At 40.7% G+C, this 20,579-nt stretch overlaps 1 protein-coding gene across 4 annotated transcripts in view; it reads right to left on the minus strand.

The window, feature by feature from the left end:
- Window positions 1-20,579, minus strand: part of bcas3 (BCAS3 microtubule associated cell migration factor) — a 313,902-nt gene that overhangs the window by 173,588 nt on the left and 119,735 nt on the right. For all 4 annotated transcript variants that reach the window (XM_018701002.1, XM_018700994.1, XM_018701022.2 and 1 more), the window contains 2 exons: window positions 20,125-20,321; window positions 19,196-19,293 (listed from right to left, as the gene is read on the minus strand). In XM_018701002.1, coding sequence (XP_018556518.1) covers window positions 19,196-19,293; window positions 20,125-20,321 — 295 coding nt within the window. The remainder of the gene's footprint in view (window positions 1-19,195; window positions 19,294-20,124; window positions 20,322-20,579) is intronic.

A 20,579-nucleotide genomic window follows, 5' to 3' on the forward strand; every position in this document is an offset into this window, starting at 1 on the left:
CCAGTGAGAGTACACTGAGATGAAGACTGAATGTGTATGTGTGTGTGTGTGTGTGTGTGTGTGTGTGTTCATGTACAGACACTTTCCCCAATTACCCACCTTCCTCGGTGCAACCAGTACTATTTAGAGTAGGCTCAACATTTTGCAGAGTGCTCTTCAAATATTTTCACCACTACCAAATAGGAAGCTCACATTGTGACAAAGAAGTGAAGCTATGCCAACAGCCACCCTTTCCAAAGGCTAATGATGGAAAGAATCTCCCTCTCTCCATCACCCCCCTCTTTCTCAGAGGTTAAGAGTAGACGAATAATCACTCATTTGCGGGGCAAAAAGCGAGGGAGCTGAGTGTGCTGCATAAACATTTTCCCGGATGTAATTTTCTCTGCCGGTCTTTTGGCTTTTCCCAGTAGGACGGAGCCCAACGCCCAGGAGGAAATCGTTTAGGCTCCATAAGTGCCAAATTGTATCCTGGTTTTCCAGAGTTTTCCTGCCTGTTCTGGCTCAGAGCTTTTCCTGTGGTGAGATTGTGTCATCTGTTACGCGTGTGCGGGTATGGATGTAAGTGTGTTTAGAAGTGGCTTTACCATTGTAAAGGCAACTCACTGAGGATGACAGTACCTGTGATAGAGCAGCAAGCATTGGAAAGGAAAAAGAAATAGGAAAAAAAAAACAGAGCAAATAAATAGATACATGATAAAATGAAAGACACAGAAAACGAGTGTGAAACCAATGTGAGAAGTATCCACTTCCCCAGGCGCCTGTGTATTCAGTGAGCTGTGTCTGCACATGACAAAAAGCCTGAGAATCTGTGCTCTTGTCGGCTTGTGTGTCATCAGTGTGTTCTTACATGGGCGTGTGTGTTTGTGTGCGCATATGTTCGTGTGTCTACCATGTGTTCCTGATTTGCAGAAAAGACTTGAACTGCTTACTGCTTCATTAGGTCATATTTGTTTATCAGACATCGTACAAAGCAGCTGCTGTTCTACAAAAAATGTTTTATTTGTTGTGCGTCAATAAAGTGATGAAAAAGAAAAGATTTAGATTAATAGGTAAAGAACTAAACAACATGTCTAATGCAGCTGGGGATCTTAATATTTTGTAGTTTTCTGTGACCTGATTTTGTCATTTTCATATCCATTCTCAGCTCAGGACAGAAGTGAGCTGAGCACTCATGCATCCCGCCAGCAGCACAAATACCTCTCAAAACTCTGTGCACTAGTTGATTTTCCCTCAACAATTATTCAGCTTTGGTCTTGGTACTGTTCTAGACTAACTCCAGTGACACATAGAAACTATTTATACGTCTAAGTTGGTTAAAGTAATTTTTATTTGTTTGCCTTCAATGGCCATTGTTTAAAAGGTGCTATGTGAGGCATAAAACACTAATATGTCATTGACAAATGAACTGTGTTCTACTCAATTACGGTAAACAAATGTGGTGTGGTTAAACATATTGGCAGCCTCTATCTCGTGCCAATGGTATTGTTAATGCCAGTGTTTCAGTAAATGAAGTCCACATTTCCCATAAAGCCTGCTGCTTCCCGTGGTGAAAAGGATGTTGATTCTTCGGTCAACAGTTTCCTCTTTAAGGGTTTAAATATGTTGGAAATGGTTTTTCCATCAGCTTTTGATAACTGTTACTGCTGAGCAAGTCCTGACCTAGAAAACAATGGTGAGCCTCCAATGGGAAATGTAAAATACTAAATTTCATCATAATCATAAGGGTGATTTTTCATTTTGTAGGTGACATTCTCAGACCATTTTGTTTATCATTAAAAAATATATTATATTTTTAATCCAAGGAGATGGTTCAGAGGAAAATCAAGATACAACATCAACAATAACTTTAGTTGTTAGTAATGATGAAAAATGGGCATTGCCTCTTCCATCTCATGGGGATATGGTGAGGATTAAGGTTAAGGATAGGGATAAGGATAGGGTACCTGACTGCTATAGCACTCCAAACATGGTTAGTAACGTAAGTGCACTGCTGCACATCCATGTTCACTGCCTCTGACTATAATTTAAAAGTTACAGCCCAGTAACCCAATAAGCAAAGACAAGACCAAAACATGTGTCATCTGTGCTAGACGAGTCCAACATCTGGTACAAGTGTCTACAACACTGACATGAATCTTGGAAAGTCTGGCTACTGTACTGAATATGATGGCCCTTATTAAACTGTATCACACCTAGCCTGGCACATGATTTACTGGATTATGAATGAGCAGACATAAGGTAGTCTAAACCTAACACACAGGACACTGGATGTAAACCTGATTTGTGACATAAAAGTTCTGCACTCTGTATGTCTAACCATCCAGCTAGGAGGTAAACGTAAATGTGAATGTAAATGTAGTGAGATACATTTTAAAAAAATGATAACAGTGTGAAACATGAAAGACATCACAGATTGGTGCACTACAAATAGAATAGGGAGAAGAACAAATAAGAAAACATACAATCTCAAACATACACCTACAAACCCCATACACACACCCACTGGTTGAGGAATTTCTCTGAGCCCTAAGGAAGAGGAGACACAATTAGCAGCAGCTTGTCACAACTTTGGAACTTTAAGTGTGTATCTGCAGTTTGTGTGTATATGAGTGTGTGTGCACAGAATGTGTGACACTTGCCCTCCTGCACAGCTCATTTATTGGATTAGTACAAGGCTGACCAGTGGGGATGTGGCTGGCTGGCGCCAGGGCCTGCTCTGGGGTTCCACAGCCTTGTTAGCTATGATGCTAAGCTAACCTCCCACTCCCTGTACCTTGGGGGGGAAGTGCCAGAGCCATAGGGGGAAAAGGGTGCTTGTTACTGGAGCTGAGGTGCCATGCTATTAGGCCTCTCCTGGGGGGGAGGAGGGCTAGCATGGATTAATTATAAGGGAAAGCCCCAATTACAAAAAGAGGAAGACAGGGATTCGAGGGGGACTGGAGGGAAGAATGGAAATGGTACAGTGGAAGCCAGGCGTGGAAATGCCACGACTAGCTGCCAGTGACAACATCCCCATCTCTCTCTAGCTCACTCTTTCACTCTCACACACACACACACACACACACACACATCCATGTACACAGACAGATGGACAGACAGACAGACAGAGAGACCGCATACAATCTGAGGTACCGCCTGTCTCCCTTTCTTGTCCATGCCAAGGGGTAATTCTACTAAGTATGTTTGTTAGCCCAGTGGCTAACGGCATGCTCGCAGACACACACATACAATGGCACACACCCCCACACAGTCAAATATACAAACACACAGAGCATCTGAAAGCGTAGCCTTTAGATGAAAGGCTGCAGGAGTTTTAATAGAGTCTTAGCAACACAAGACAGAACTGCTGTTGATGGCTAGTACCAGAAACACACACGCACACACACGCACACACACGCACACGCGCGCGCACACACACACACACACACACACACACACACACACAAACACTGAAGGCTTTAAATGTAGCTTGTGTGAATGTGTCTCCACTCCCCCAGGTATGTATAGTGAGATGATAATTCAGAGCACTCCACACACACGCACATGCACACACACACACACACACACACACACACACACACAGATGAAAGCATGCACACAATCACACACACTTATACACACACATCCATATGCCCAACCGGATGACCTCATACTGTATGGCTGACCAGCTCTCACATACACTACCTTCATTAGAAACACATGTTCAGTGTGTACATGTGTGTCTAGTGCAGTGGGCTCTCTCAGCACGTGTTATGCTTCTGAATACATTTCCGGCCTCAACCAAATACTGCTCTTGTATTTTAACTCAATCTCAGGCACTATATGTGTGCACACACACACACAAACACAAACACACACACAGACACACACACCAGGCCTCCAGCTTACCTTTCAGCAAATAGGTAAAGTAGGTAAAGTTATGCTGCAGTTCATTTTGCCCTGTAGCCTGGTGAAGTGAGATTAAGGTCTGAATTCATTTTCACACAGGTACAAATACAGACATGTACATCTCTGTGCGCACACCGAAACTGTACTGAATAGCTAAATATGATGCAATACTAAGTATGCCAACATTGGACTATAGTCATGCACACACACACACACACCCTTAAAGGATAGTGATGAAAATAGACCTGGGTATCAATATCTTAGTTGGTGGCATCATTTCTATCAGTAATGACGATGTATTCGCTAATTAACTGCACATCGACATGTTTAAACCTTAACACTTGTCTCTGTGCACTGTACAAGAAATACTTTTTTTACAACAGATGACTGAAAAGACAAGAGTCAAGTCAAGTCCACTGCTACTTGTATAACATGTTCATTTTTAATTCTACTTCATCCGTTTGGGACAGTGAGTGGTAAAAGATTAAACAAACCCCTGGTTTATCCTAACGTTTCATCCTACTTATTATTGTATTTTGCACACAGTTTCTTCAAAAGATTTTTGGTTTTACCTCCTAACTAAGTGTTAGCTAATCAGACCATTGGCTTGTTTACAACCTCTCTGCCTGTCAGTGCCATAATTACAGGCATCTAATGTCTCATCTATGTGAATATTTGCAAAGTGAGAATACTGATGATGTAAAAGGATTGCCTCCTACCCCTATTTTTTAAACTTATCAGTTCCTGAAACCATATTTAGGACATTGGACAAAAACCCAACATTGAAACCAAGGATACAACAACTATACTATCAATCAAGCTGACAGAAGCAGATCTAATCTTTAATAAGAGGCCAACACTGGTGCCAGAAATTGGTTCAAACCATTGAGCTTCATTTCTAGACTCTGCAGGCTGTCTTACTGAGACACTGATCTCTAACTGGGGGAAAGAAAGCGAATGAAAAAAAAAAATGCAGAAAAACACAGAGGGAGGGATAGAGAAAGCTGTTCACATCTGGAGTCTTTCCTCTTGTCATCAGATAGATGGATGTTAACTTCCAGCATTGTGGAAACAACAGCTTCCTGTGCCGCCGATAACAGCAATGGAGAGACTTACAGGGATTGAGAAGGGAGAAGAAGTCAGGGAATAAGTAAAACAGAAGCAGAGAACAGCTGATGACGAGAGAAAGCTTTCAAAAATAGAAAAAGAAAAAAAAGAGAGAGAGAGATAAGAGGGAGGCAGTGTATAGCTAAACCATATAAAAGTTGCAGCACTGACAAAATGGCAAACAGACAGTCTATCAAATGTACTGAACTACCTGCTCAGTCTAGCAACACTGCAAAACCTTCAGACACACACTCCCACTGTCTAAACACACACGACAAACTAGAAAAAACAGCAAGAAAAGGACAAAGGGAAGCAGCTCTGTCTAAGAAAGCTGTCACTTTGCCTCTGCCATGATATTCAGCAAAAGATGCAAGGCTCTGCAGCCACAACATGCTAACGTCTGCTAGTGCTGCCACTATTGCTACACATCAGTGACAAGCCTGTGTCTAAATACGTGGGTTTGTGTGTGAGCGAGTAAAAGGCATGCTCCCTGTCTCAGCCTTTCAATCTCTTTTCCTATATAACTTCTTTTTGTGCAGATCACAGTTGTTTTATTGATACACCCTCCCTTCATGGCCTCCTTCCTGTCTTTGCAGGAACACATCTGCAATATATTTGGATAGAAAGTGCAAATAAAAAAAGATGCATCCAGGAAAACAGAGTACTGAACTGAAATAATTCACTCCAATGGAAACTCACGATTAACAGGAACAAGTCCAATTACAAGCAAAATAAGTCAGCAACTAAAGGGAGTTTATTTTAAAGAGTAAACTGTAAAACAAGATTGTGTTACTAAATAATTTCAAAGACAAGGAAAAAAATGTTGCATTATCTATTGTATAATGCTTCATCTGTTTAATCTCTGTGTTAACACTGACTGATTTCTCTATGATTACATAATACCCAAAATGATCTTTACATAATAACATAATTTTGCTCAATATCTTCAGCAAAAAATACATTTCTATTTATCTTACTATAGATCCAGAATCCCTGTCTGTCTGCCGATTTCCTCAACAATCACTCATCCAATCAACTTCGGACTTTATAAAAAGAAGTCCAGTGTCAACTGAGAAGTTTTTTGGATGACCAATTGTTAAGATATAAAAAGAAAAACAATTAGGGCAGGGGTGACTCATCCAGGTAATCATAGTCACTGATTACAACAACAGCACAATTCTCCCATCATGAGAATTCTGGTGTTTAGTTTTTATTTAATCTGTTTGGGAGACGTGTTTGATTGGAGTCAATTTGGAGGCTGTAATTTGTAGTACTGATGATCTGTACTGGGTTATACTGAAAGCTCCTAATATCCATCCTATTTTTGAATTAAGGTTTAGAAAATGTTAGGGACACCTGGCGAGTGAGTGTAATGTGTCACAAAAATCCTTTTGAATTTGTGGTCCAATATTTTCTGATCAGGTATCTTACTAATAGGGTCTATCAATAATTTCAGTACTGTAATTTCATGAATTTCATTTACTTGGGAATGACATAATAAATACACAACTAAATACAAGAAGTGCTGTAGCATATGCCAAGAACATCTGACTTTTAGACCGTAGAGGGCGTCCAGCCACAAAAACTATGTCCTTAAAATGACCCAGTTTGTCACCAACCTCCTGCTACAAATGTGTAACCTCAAGCCTAAATTAGCATCACACTGCCAATATCATTTGGTAAAGATATATATCTACACAAGTACATTTACTTTAATGTAAAATTGGCGATATATCCCTTTGATGAATCAATGATATGCTTAAATTTGCGTGTGTAGAATCTTTCAAATCAAAATTGTTCCAGTAAAAAAGATCTTGCTTGCTACAAACAAATCAAACCACCGGCATAGAAAAAATAAATAAATACATCTGTTATTGGACACTGTATCCACCTAAATGTTTTTACATGTACCTATCTGGTCATGCAGCGAGTTTTTGTTTTATGTGCTCAGGTTGAGATTTCTGCCTCCACCCCAATACACAGACAGGAATCTCATTTCATTTGCATGAATTGAATTGACCCCCGTGATAAGGAAGAAAGAGAAAAAAACTGGAATAAGAAAAGAAAAGAAATGCTAAGTAAGCTTACAGTGATGAGAGTCAAGGAAACTTGCCACGGACCTGATTCACATCCGCGATCAAACACAGACACTTCCTTCACTCTCTTTCTGTCTCTCTCACACACACTCACTCACTCACACACACACAAACAGTGAGAGACAGACAGGAAGTTGGGGAGGAATTCCCAAGCGGACATTTCTCACGTTCCTGCAGTGATTGGAAACACACTCCAGTAAAATGGCGGCAGGACATAATTTCCAGGTGAAGAGAGAAAGGCTGTAACCTCTTCCCCTTTCCCTCCATCTCCCCCCACCCTGGAATAAACAATATCCTCCTTGATATTATCCTTACGCAGACACACACACACACACACACAAACACCTGTTGTCACCTGGAGGGGGTTGGCCTTTCACTGGCTAGCATCAATACACAATGGCTGCTTCTGTGGCTAGACGGGAGCAGGTGAACAGATAGCATCTACGTAAATGTGCGCTCAAACATACACGCACACACACACACACACACACGCACACACACACACACACACACACACACACACACACACACACACACTTCCATACACACATGCATGCACACACAGACGATAAGCAAAACGCACACACACACCTGCTGAGGAAATGAGCCTGCAGTAGGCCTCCACCTGGTCAGCCCTGAGGTGACACCAAGAAAAACAAAAGGAAGGAAAAAGGCAATGAAGATAAAGAAAGAAACAAAGCAAGAAAGAAAGAAAGAAAATAAAGTTACAAATTCTTTGGTCTTCGACACATTTAATTTGAAATAAAACAACTAATACTGCATGAAAGTGCTACGTCTCATCTACATCTTCATATACATACACAGTTCTTATATAACATAAATAATATATAACATAAAGCTTCTCAAATTAAAGCTGAGCTCAGTTTGACCCAACAGTCAGGACAAAGTAAAATGGGCCTATTGTTTTAGTCATTATTGTAAATCAGCTCTGATGAATTTAAAATCTAAAAGAAGTTAATTGCACAGAGAGCAGCTGTTGGTTGCATTTACGGATGCCATGACAAACTGGTGTTGGACTTGGAATTCAGTTCATATGTTTTAGTGCTGTTGTAAACTCAGAGGTGAGGGTATTGAATTGATACAGTACATAAACTATTTTGATAAAGATCCCTTAAATCTCTCTTAATGAACAAAAATAGCAATTTTATTGGCAGATTTTAGCCAGTGTAGCCATGTTTTCCTCAGTCTGGTAAGCCAGCAAGAGACCCACGGTTCGTTTGTGTTGTATTTCTTTTTAGTTTTGACATTAATCATAAGCACGTGTAGCTGAACTTTTGCTACACGTTTGTATAGATGGTATAGGCCGTGCTTTTCTTTAAGATTAGTTTCAGGTCCCCGTAAGTATATGCAAGAAAACAGCATGATGACTCTTTTTTGAATCTCAGGTTCAGAGAAACAGAGTTCATCAGCCTTTTAAAAGCTGTATGAAAAAATTTACAGTCACAGAGAGAAACGAAGCGTGTGTGATGTAGAGATAGTCTAAACATCTGCGACATGAGTCAGATGCTGAGGGAGTCATGCATATGCTGTTGAGTGCATTCTCCTCTTCTGTCCTCCATTCATTTTTTACCACACTTGCCAGTGAGGCTCAGCCACGTGCACATCATTTCTGTGTATAAAAGTGTGTGTGCCTGAAAGTTTGTGTGTATGGCTCCTGTGATGTAATGCATTAGGCTTTTCTGATGCTTAGGTGTAAAAAATCCCATTAGAGAAAGCAGGACGGCTGATCGATACCTTACGGGATCTAGAGTAATGCTGTCTGTGTGTGTGTGTGTGGTTGTGGTGCATGTCGGTGTGTGGTGGTGGAGGTGGTAGTGTGTGTGTCTGTGTGCGTGCGTGTGTGTGTGTGTGTGTGAGTAAGTGCTTTAACACCTCTCAGAGGTGGATTAGAGCGCGACAGAATGGAGACACTGTCAGAGAGGGTTAGTGTCAGAGAGAGAGGGAAAGAGGAAAGTGTAGAGGGAGAGAGTTGGAAAGAAAGAAAGGGAAAGAGGAGCAGATGGAAAGAAGTAAAGCTGAGAGGATGAAAAGACAGAAAGATGTGTCACTCTTGATGACAATGTGTTGTGTTGGTCCCTGGTGATTTTGGGTGGAGCGAGTTGGAGAAGAAGAATAAAAACAGATAGAAGAGAGTGATGGAACTGCTCCAGTGTTAAAACACTAAAGAGATACAGCAGCCCATGCACTGACCAGTGTGTGTTTCGAAAGGCACAAAGACACAAGTCTGATCGGAGTTTCTCCTAATTTACTGCATTCCCTCACTAACATAAAGGTCATGCACACAGGTGTTTTCATTTATGGCTGATTAGAGCTAATGGTGGGCAGAGCTATGCTGGGAATAACACAAGGTCACCGAACTCCATTAACTATATAGGTGCAGCTCTAAGAAAGTGAGGGTATACCCACAGAGTCCCGAGAAGCTGTCTAAACAGGTAAAACAACTGTAAACACCTGAGTGTGTGAGTGGACAAAGGATGTGTAGGGGCCTAAAATCATCTCCTTTAAGACAGTGCTTTTATTATGTCAAGACAGATACTAGTACATGGTGCCAGTAAAGAAGATGTGACAAGTTTAACATTTCACAGGTTCTGACTGATAGGAAAGAAGATGCTAATGTAACTCAGGAGGGCAGTGAGTTAGCTGCTGGGTAAAAATGTCAAACACAGAGATGTAGAAAGCATAATGTTAGTGATGAAACTTTGCAGGACACATTTCCACATGGTTTTTAACCAAACAGGGCTGCGACTCTTATATTCAAAGTTTATTTTTCCCAGTCAATCAATTCATTGTTCAGAGCTCAGAGACAGGAAGTTTCTCCAATCTCTAGAGTTCAGCCAGAGTGACCATGGGGTTTCTTGGGACACCTCTGTCACCAAGGCCGTCTCCCATGATTTCTCAGTTTGGCCGGAGAGCCAGCTCTGGGAAAATTCCTAGTTGTTCCAAATTTATTCCATGTATAGGTACTGTATGGAAGAATTTGAAGCAATTTACATGTAATGATTGCTTTCCTTATTGCCAATGAGTGAAAAGATTGTGACATTGCCTATAACACCCCACAGAGTGACTTCTGTGTACAGTTCAATTAACAGCCACAGGTGTCAGAGATAAGTTTTTGGATTTCTCCATACACGACCTTTAAGAATTATGCTCGTGGAAACCTTCAGTGCAGCACAAAGTGTTTTGTAACCTTCTCTAGATCTATGTCTTGACACAATTCTGTCTTTGAGGCCTGCAGGCAGTTCCTTCAACCTCTTGTCTTGATTTCTGCTCTAATATGCATTGTTAGCTGTGAGACCTTATGAAGACACATGTGTGCCTAAGTGTCACAGCAAAGGGTCACTGTGATGTTTCAGTTTTTCCTTTTTAATAAATTTTTGACAAAATTCTGTTTTTATGTTGTCATTATGGGGTACTGAGTGTAAACTGATAAGGGAAAAAAATCATTTCATCATTATTTTTATTTTTTATTTCAGCATAAGAATACAACATAACAAAATGTGAAAAAGTGAAGGGGTTTGAATACTTTCTGAAAGCACTGTATGGTTGCCTAGGTGTGTTCAAACTTAATATTGTTCAGATGAGTTCACCCAAAGATTAAATTAGTTAGTGCCTGTCTATATCAGTATGAGGTCAGAGTACAGCTGTTCTATTACTTCCCCTTCACATCTTGGAAGTTGTGGCGTAGACCTAGCAGACAGAGGGATGGCTGGCCTGGCAGGGTGCCCGCCACAGATTGAGGTCATGGGAATGAAAGGGTGGCACCAACAGCAACCCCTCCTTACCCCTCACACTGGGACAAACCACTACTCTGCAACATGCAACTGTGTGTATGTGTGTCTGTGAACATGAAACATCAACATGATCCTCTGCTTCAGCAGCTGGTAGACACACACACAAACACAATCCACATTCATAACCTTCATGTGGTCTTTTCAGTCACAATTAAAAATACATAAATCTGTATTCCTCTACAATATTATAATTGGTATACATAATTATGAAATCATGGGGAAACAGAATGACATTATTACACACACCAACACAGCTTCTCTCACACAGTCTCTCTCTCTCACACACACACACACACACACACACACACCACAGTGGGTAGGCAGTAGGGTGAATGCGTGACAGATGCCCAACACATTGGTGTCCGTTCAGTCACTATAAAGAGCAGCTGCTCAGGCTTCACTGCCCTCTGGCACTGTGTGCGCACACAGATAGATAGATACACACACACACACACACACAAACACACACAAACACACACAAACACACACATGGATGCCCAGGCACACATGCACTTGCTGTACAACACTAATGCTGGAGGACATTCCATCTCTCACACATTATAAGTGTGTGAACGCAAAAAACACACAGATATACACATAGACAGACAGAGAGAGAGAGACATACTAAGAGCACAAAAACGCGATCAACATTCACCCATATCAATCCATGTCACACCCTGATCTCTCTCTGTCACACACTCAGTCGCAATAAATCCCTACATGTGGCTAAACCATTCCCGCCCTGGAGTTCCCAAAGCCTCACACACAGACACACACATTCAAGCTAACACACTTCCTGAAGTCTTAAAAGTAGAAAATGGGAAAAAAAGACATGGAAAGAAAAGATGAGTTTGACACGCAAGAACTCTCTCCTCTTTTTGACCATGTTTTCCTCTGCTGGGAAACAATTAGTCAGTTAATTTGACTGACAGATTATAACAAGGCAAGCTTCACTACTTTCTGACATTTTAAAGAACAAACAAACAAAAGCATTAATCGAAGTTTATTCAATAATGAATATCATATGGTTGCTGTACCACTGTATACATATAATATTTTGTGAAGATGGACACAATAATACCAAGAAAAGGTGCAAATGCAAAGAGCAATCTTGGGATTTAAGAACAGATATTGGATCATTTAAGTAAAAATTGTGATTAACTAGAAAACTGATGTCGTCTAGAAAGTTGTGACAGCTTCTTCAGAAAAGCAAAAACTACTAGAAAACAATGTAATTTTAGGTTTGGGAATTCAACATGAGAGGCACACCCCTCCTTTCACACAATGTTGGAGCAGACAACTATCATTTCAGGTGTATCGGATCAGGGGCGCCACAGTGGCCTACAGGTTAAGACACCATCTGTGGGTCATGACATCCTTGGATCGGGTCTATCCAGGGATCCAGCCTTGTCTCCTAGAGGTTACACCTCTATACAACTAAATTGCAACAGTGAATATGCCTTCCAGGAAACAAAATCACTGTCTGGATTATGTTCAGAGGGAATTCATTTCAATCCACCATTAAAACCTGTCTGTAAACATTTTATTGATATATTCACTATTAATATATTTCTCATTTGCCAAATACATAAATTAACAACATATCCCCAACAGATTCCCTGACATTTAGCAGAGTTCCAGTGCAATTGCTTTTTTTTGGCTACTACACAAAAAAACTACAAAAGACACTCTTGACTTTCAATCTCTGTTCTTTTCTGAATCCCACAGTGAAAATGATCTCTGTCTGGAATACAAATCTCACACCACCAAAAGATATTCCAAGAATTCCAGGGCTAGTAGTCAAACTATATTTAAAGAGTCACTCGTGTTACTCGTCCTTACTATGCTTTTTTTTAGACTTGCCAGCAGATCACTTTTCCCCTTCTTTTTCTTCCTGATAACAGCTCAGTTGTTCCTTTTGCCTGATTGGTAGTGATGACAAAAACAGAAAGAAGCGACGATGACTGTAGAGATCCGCTGTTATGTCCTGTCACCAGCCAACGGGTCACCAAACACACCCCAAGGCAATGGACAGGATGGGTGGAGGGGCAGAGTGGCAGCAAGGTGACAAAGGTGCCTATTGATAAGAATAACATCAGGAGAGGAGGAATGGAACGGTGGGGAGAGGGGGTCACGGGAAATGAGGGTATTTGTCTTTAAGGAAGAGATCAGATGGCCAGGCATCTTTCTGGCCAGCACAATCACTGTTGTTGGTGTGGCCGCTATAGCACAAAAATACAAGGGCCCTTTATGAGACAGGGAGGTAATTGTGGGGTATAGGTTACTGTGGTATGTGTGTATTAGAAAAAGAAAGGGAGACAGAATACCACAGCACAGGTGCCTAGTCTTTTAAATGGCTGCTCAGGTATGAAGGGGAGGAGAGAAGAGGGAGAGAAAGATGGCAGTCTAAGTGTGTGCCTGCATAGGTTTGTGTGTGCTGGGGGGTACAAACCCTCTATCCTCCTCTTTTTATCCAGTCATTCATGGACTTCTCTTTCTTTCTTCTCTAGCCTCTGTGAGAACAATGACACAGGGAAAACCCCTTCTCGCCTAAGGGTGGTACTGATGATGGTGAAGGGGCGGTGGGTCACTGGAACAAGGGTACACTGTGTTGGTGATTGTAACAGGTGCATGCAAGAGTCAATACATGGAAATGGCTGCCTGGTATTAGGGACAACACATCACACACCACAGTGACTGACACTGACTTCATTTACTTTACAAGGACATAAAACTAAAAATTATTAAGAAACTGGAAGCAGACAATGTTTGGTATTACTGCTTGGTGAAGCACATACAAGAAATCAATTATTGATGATGTGTTTGCTTATTTTGTGCTGATTTCACACACACACAAACACTAAAGCTGCCAGAGAAAATGACAATATTGAAATGTGACCATGTTGATAAAACCACACTACTGTTAGTCTCCATTCTGTGAGTTAAATGTGTCAAGACAACATTTGTTCTTCTTCGCCATCAAACACTATACTGTAGTTGTGTCATCAGTTAAAGGCCAGCCATATAAAAAAAACATTCTGTTAGGCTAAAAACAATGTAACACCTATGCCGAAATCTCTGTTTTCACTGTCTACATGTAAACACTGAGAATTGAGTTCCTGAACCTGTTCACTGTGTAAGGAGCTCTGAAAAAGGTCTTTTTTTCAGTGACCTCAAATACAGTTTGCATGTGGACGAAAGGACAAAATGCACAGAAAAGCTTTTACAAACTTTGATCAAAGTTTGGAAACAAAGTTTTAAAAACTGCCTGTGTATGTATGAACTAGGCCTTAGTTGTTGTTAGGCTTGTGTGATCTCTCTAAGCTGGTTTCTGCACTCCTGAAAGATTTTTTTGGAGATAGATATTTAATAAACAGTTGGATAAAGTATTAAATTGGAGTTGGTATAGGCAGAGACCACATTATCAAAAGATTTGCAATGGGTTGGAGGCCAACGAAAAAAAAAAAAAACTGAATGAGACATATCCAAAAGGAACAATGGGAGTTGGGAGACTTGGAGCATTGTGTTCGACACCATCATAAAAACACCCGCTGAGGGAATGTGTTATGCAATAATGCTGGTACTCCCTCCAAGAGAATTCTAGAAATTTGATGAATCTTTGACGTCGAGCACTGAAGCAGTTCTGGAGGTTAGTTGTGGAACAACACCACTGAGACATTTGAGTTTTATTTGAAACTGATGACCCTGGGACACACACATGCTCACACACATATTCTGACAGGGGAGGTAACTGAGCTGTGATAATGTGAGGTGGATGTGGCAAACGGCTGATAGCTGCTGATCCCACACTGATTACCTCCCTGCTTTATAGGATGCTGTTTATAGACAGACACACTAGACTTAAGTAACAAGGGCAAACATACAGTATACACAATCCTGTCCACACATACAGGTCAACCAGAGAAAAACACTCACATTAGGGTTTAAGTAATACTACTACAGCCGCAGCAGCAGCCACTACTGACACTTCTTGATTAAAGCTTCTGAAATGACTTTGATCAATGACTCCTACACATATCAAACACTAACTGTTTCCCTAAATTGGCCCTAGATGTTGCCCAGCTTATCATCTAACCCCAACACTACAATCACACAGACACCAATGGTAAAGTCCAGTAGCTCTCTAAAGTGTCCTCAGTGTGTTGTGATAAGCCAGCTCGCTTTCGTCCTGCCTGCTCTGCTCTGCCGCCAGCTAACACACTATCACTGATTCACTGCCACAGATAAATCACACACGCATACAGATGGAGACAAACAGCGAAGCAAAGATGTGGCAACAAAGACAGCGGCATACGTACACACACACTGAAGATGACAACAACAAACTGGCTGACACTACAGAGGTTGTTATTTCCTGTTTTGGAGCAGGGTGGCTTTCTTTGCAGAGTCAAAACACAACTACAGTAGTGTAGAGGGGGACTGGGAGATTTATCAGTGCACACACATACACACAGGTAAGATTAAATACTCTTTCTTTCAGGCTTGTTGTGTTATCTCTCTTTCAGGTCTGTCTCCTTTTATTTCTTTCTTGATATGACCTCCTGTGCCACAAAATGCCACTGTGTAGTCTAGCTAGGATTGAAGCTGCCTCTACACACATACACACATACACACACACACACACACGCACACACACCACAGCAAAGCGGATAGGGGATATTGATAACAGCTTCACATTGATCCTGTATATTGCGGATGGTGGAAAGTGAGACCATGGCCTTGGTGTTGGGCTCCTCATAGAGACAATTATGCTGAGTCAAGAAAGCACGACTGTACAACATACAGTGTGTGTGTCTGTGTGTGTGTGTGTGTGTGTGTGTGTGTGTGTGTGTGTGTGTGTGTGCTTGTGTGTGTGTGTGTGTGTGTGTGTGTGTGTGTGTGTCCCATGCAGACGGCGTCCCATCACCTCAGGGAAGGCAGAGATAAGCAGAGTGTATGGGCCGAGATAAGATGGGAGCAGACACTGGGGAGACTGCCTGACTGTAAGTGAGTCACTGTAGGGAGAACTGCAGCTTTATGGCCTCACTGGGCCTGAGGACTCAGAGGGAGACACTTTTATTCTAATAGAAATGGCTGGAAAAACATGAGTCTGCCTAAAGCTTTTACATTCACTCTACATACAGTACAGTACACATAGATGACAGTATACAATTAAACTACTTTTTAATGATATAGGTTTGTCTACAGTGGTATAGAATATTCATAGACATGATATAAACCCCACTTCAGATGCAGTAAAGTTAACATGAATTAGCCATGTTCATGACATTTATATATATGAATACATTTTAAAACACTAAATATTGGTAAAAATCCATCTGCTGACTTCAAGCCCCAAAATGTTGCTGCAATTAACCTTCAAAATCTACTGTCAGTTAAATCTGAAAGGATACAACTTGCTCAGAAATGTGTCAACCTCCGTATCAGTTATCAGCTTCCTCCATATTCTTATTAGCACAACTGGAAATGCATACAAGATGTGATGTGAGATGGACCAGATTTAAAGATGTGTTAAATGTCTCCACCTTTGATCCAAAAAATGTTTCTATCGACCTTTAAACTCATATTGGTAAGTTCTACCACACAGAGGCTTGTTCTCCAGAGGGTGAGACAAAGGTGATGTGTGTGATAAGAGGCGGCGCCATGGTAGTGGCAGGACACAACACTGAACCCTCCCTATGCACACACACACACATACACACACACACACACGCACTGATAAGCATCACCTCCATCCCTTGGCCAGGCTCTGTCCTCCTGTCTCTCTCTGCTCTGAACCATTTACTGAAAAACTGAAAGCACAGAGGACACTGGCTAGAGACAGAAGAACCATAGATATGATACTTGGCAGACAGAAGACAGATGGAGGTACAGGAGAGAGGAGGTAAAGGTCAAATGCTTAGACACAGGGGGTGCTGTAGCAGGTGAAGGTGAAAGCAAACAGGTTAAGACTTTACTCCTCTGGTCTAAACTCAACTGCTCTATTTCCTTATAATTCAGCAGAGACTTTCCAACAAAACAGCTTCACCAAGGCTCCATTCATTCTCACACTACCAAGGTTCAACCAACAAGATCTTCATATATGTTTTCAAATAAAGAATCCACAAATTTCACATTTTAAAAAGTTTAAAAAGAGAATTAACTAACTTGAGAATGCATGGAATGCATGCATGTGTAGAAATGTCTACAGAGATACCACAGGGTTTTCAATTCACATGTTACCAGGTATGTTTAACATTACATGAAAAAAGCCATGAAAAACAGTGTTTCCTACAGCTTTCTTCTTTTTACAATGATGCAGAAAGAGTCTGGAGAGTGTCAGAAATTGTAAATTCACCATTTGTATCACTTTATATCCCATCCCACAATTTGGGATTTGATTTGTTTGAAAAAGTATTGATTAATTTGTTATTTAAAGACAGTAAGGAAATGGGATTAATTAGACACAAAAGTAAAAAATCTTGACTTTTTCATTTAGTAACATTTAACATTTTTAATAGCTGTCACTGTTCATCTGATTGCAATTGAATACAGAAGGTCAAACCATATCTACATTTATCTCTTCATACCTTCACGTGGCATAAAGCACCACTTGGTATGTGTTGAAAGCAGAGAAGAATGAAGAGGAAAGAGACACTATCAAAAAAACTATTTGTGGCACACCTTTTTTTGACACAAGCTGTAAATATTTCTTGACACCTGAGTGAAAAAGTTGGGAGTGGCTATCTGTTAGGGCAGTCTTGTGATGTCTGTCACAAGACACAGCAGATAATACCACAGACACCACCGTCACTCCTCTATCTCTTTTATCAAACAAAAAGCAACAAGATATAATGTCACGCAATAAAAGACGATGCCCTCACCTGCATCAGGCATACTATGCATACACACACATTCACAAGATCCATGTGACAGCATTACAATCTGAGAGTAAAAGACATATTTTAAAGGGGAAATCCACTCATCTGTGTTTGATTGGATTAGCCTAACATCATAACAATATTAAAGAAACTAACCTGGAACCATGTCAGTCCTGTCTAATAGATGATAGACTTTTTAAGGCCTATTGAGACAATTGCAGTATGTTTTGTTACACAATGAGAGCAGAGTGCACATAGGAATGAAAACAATGGGGATACAACAAAACATCCACAAAACAGGATGGTGAGATGTAGCAAAGGTTCTGGATGGTTGGTGTAAATGAGTGACTACTTATAATCCACTTGTATGGGATTGTGCTAGTGCTATACAACAGCACACAAAATCTCTTTATCATTAGAATAACTTTCATTTCACCACAGCAAGCTATCACAGAGTACTTGCAGTAACAGTAGAGTAATCAGTAAATTGCACAATATAGGAATATCTACACACTATCAATCTTACAATATCAGTATGTCATTTTGTGTGTGTGTGTATATATATATATATATATATATATATACACACACACACACACACACACACACACACATAAATGGTAGACTGGAGTCAGCTATTAGCCTACTATCACTTTTTCCAAAATAAAATAACTGCATAGAGCATAACAGCCAAGGACCCACAGTGGTCATCATACAGTATGAATGAATGAATCACTGACTTAGGTCTTTTAGGACTAAGCTGTAGAAAAAAACTCCACAAATATCCAAGTAATCAGTTAAAAATTGACAACTGGTTTGGGTCTGAATTTGCATCTCTTTCCCACAGAAGCTAAAAGCCTTCCTATCAGGAAGGTTATAGCATTGGAGCAGGTGAGATGGTGCAACTGTAAAAATTACTGTTTACTGTATTGTGACCCTAAAACTTAAATTATCAGTTAATGTGTCTGAGATAGGTCAGTACAGGAAGAATAAATGTCACACAGAAAAAAGAAATTGCAAAGACTGCTACCTGCATCTTGTGCCTGAGACTTGAAAAATATCTGAATGTATTTTTTGAGGTATTGGAACATTTATCTTAACTTTTGGTGAGAACTGATAGGGTTGAGTGTGAATGTAGGTTTACCTAACGTAACTCAAACTTTGACCGCAACAACTGATTGTGACAGTCTTGATTAATATAATTGATGGGATATACCAGAATAAACTATAACACAATTAACTAACAACCTTAGATACTGAGAGGTTTCAGTAAAGTAGATGGGTGTAGTAGAATGAACTACATCAGAATGAAATAGGTAGGAAAACGATGAAATAAAAGAACAAAACTTGCATTACAGAGCAGAAGACGAGGTATTCAAATAGAGTGGAGTGAATCATTTAAGTTTCCTACCTGATCCTGCATCCATGATGTTGGACTGTCCTCGACGATCAGCTACCAGCCCTGATGAGCCAGGCATGCTGACTGGCTCTGAACGTACCGGTTGGATTCTGCACACATATAATATGTGTACATTATAACAAACACAATATAAATGCAAATACACATACAGTAACATCTTAGAGCCTCAGACACCTGTCTGACTGGATCTGGTCCCTGGAATCCAGATTTAGGTTGTTGTTGAAGCTGCCTACACTAGAGGAATAACTCAGGTGAAATCTATGATTATCAAAATATCATTATAAAACATGGTCTTGTTAAGATATTTTCCAGTAAATTAGACTAACCACCTCCTAACCTGTTAAAATAGATATGTATTACTTGATATGTACCACCCACCTTTACATTGCTGCAGACCAAGCACATCCCCTCATGGCAATAGCACTGCCCACACCCAGCATGACAATGTGCCCACCACACACATGAGCTGCTCAGAAATGGTTTGAGGAATACAACAAAGAACCAAGCTGTTCACCCGGGATCCAAACTCCAGATTTCAATCAGATCAAGCATTCGTAGGATACACTAGAACAAGTCCACGGAGAACCCATCCCACAACACACAGGACCCAAAGGATCCACTGTCAATGTCCCTGAGCTGTTTTGGTGGCATGAGGAGGACCTACACAATATAAGGCAGGTCCCTCAGATGCTAAGTCAGATGGTGATCTGGGGAATTTAAATGCCAAGTCAATGCCTTGAGTTCTTTGTCGGGTTCCTTGAGCCATTTCATTTCATTTTTGTGGTGTGGTGGGCACATTGTCCTGCTGGGTGGGGGAGGCCACTGCCATCGGGGAGTGAGGGCATCTGCAACAATTTCTAAACAAAATCTAGCTTAAGGCAATTTAAGCTTTACTCATGGGTACATTATTTTTGACATACCTTAGACTGTGTAGGTCCAGGTCGTCTGTGTCAAAGTCCAAGAGGGGTTGTGGGACATCAGTTGGGCCCTGGGACTGTAGCACTGAGGATGAGGAGGAGATGACTGTGGTCTGGCCGGAAGGGTGAATGGTCTTAAACTGAAACTGGGGACCCATCCACAGGCGCCGGTGGGGCCCTGTATGGGTCACAATCTCTACCTGAGAATATAAAATTGTAGGTTAGCAGGACAGATGACCATTCATCAAACATAACTGTCCAGCATTTTCAAGAAACATTTGGTTCTTGTGATTTTTTGGACACTTTACCAAAAAACAACAAAAAAAATTCATAATGAAACTATTAAAGTTATTAGGATTTATTTTCTGGATACTATCAATGTCCAACTGACCAACTAACCAACAGACAGACTGACATTATACATTCAAGCACTGTGGGGGAAAGAAAAAAAAAAAACA

This window comes from Lates calcarifer, linkage group LG21, assembly GCF_001640805.2.
Source record: "Lates calcarifer isolate ASB-BC8 linkage group LG21, TLL_Latcal_v3, whole genome shotgun sequence".
NCBI classification, from domain to species: Eukaryota; Metazoa; Chordata; class Actinopteri; family Centropomidae; genus Lates; species Lates calcarifer.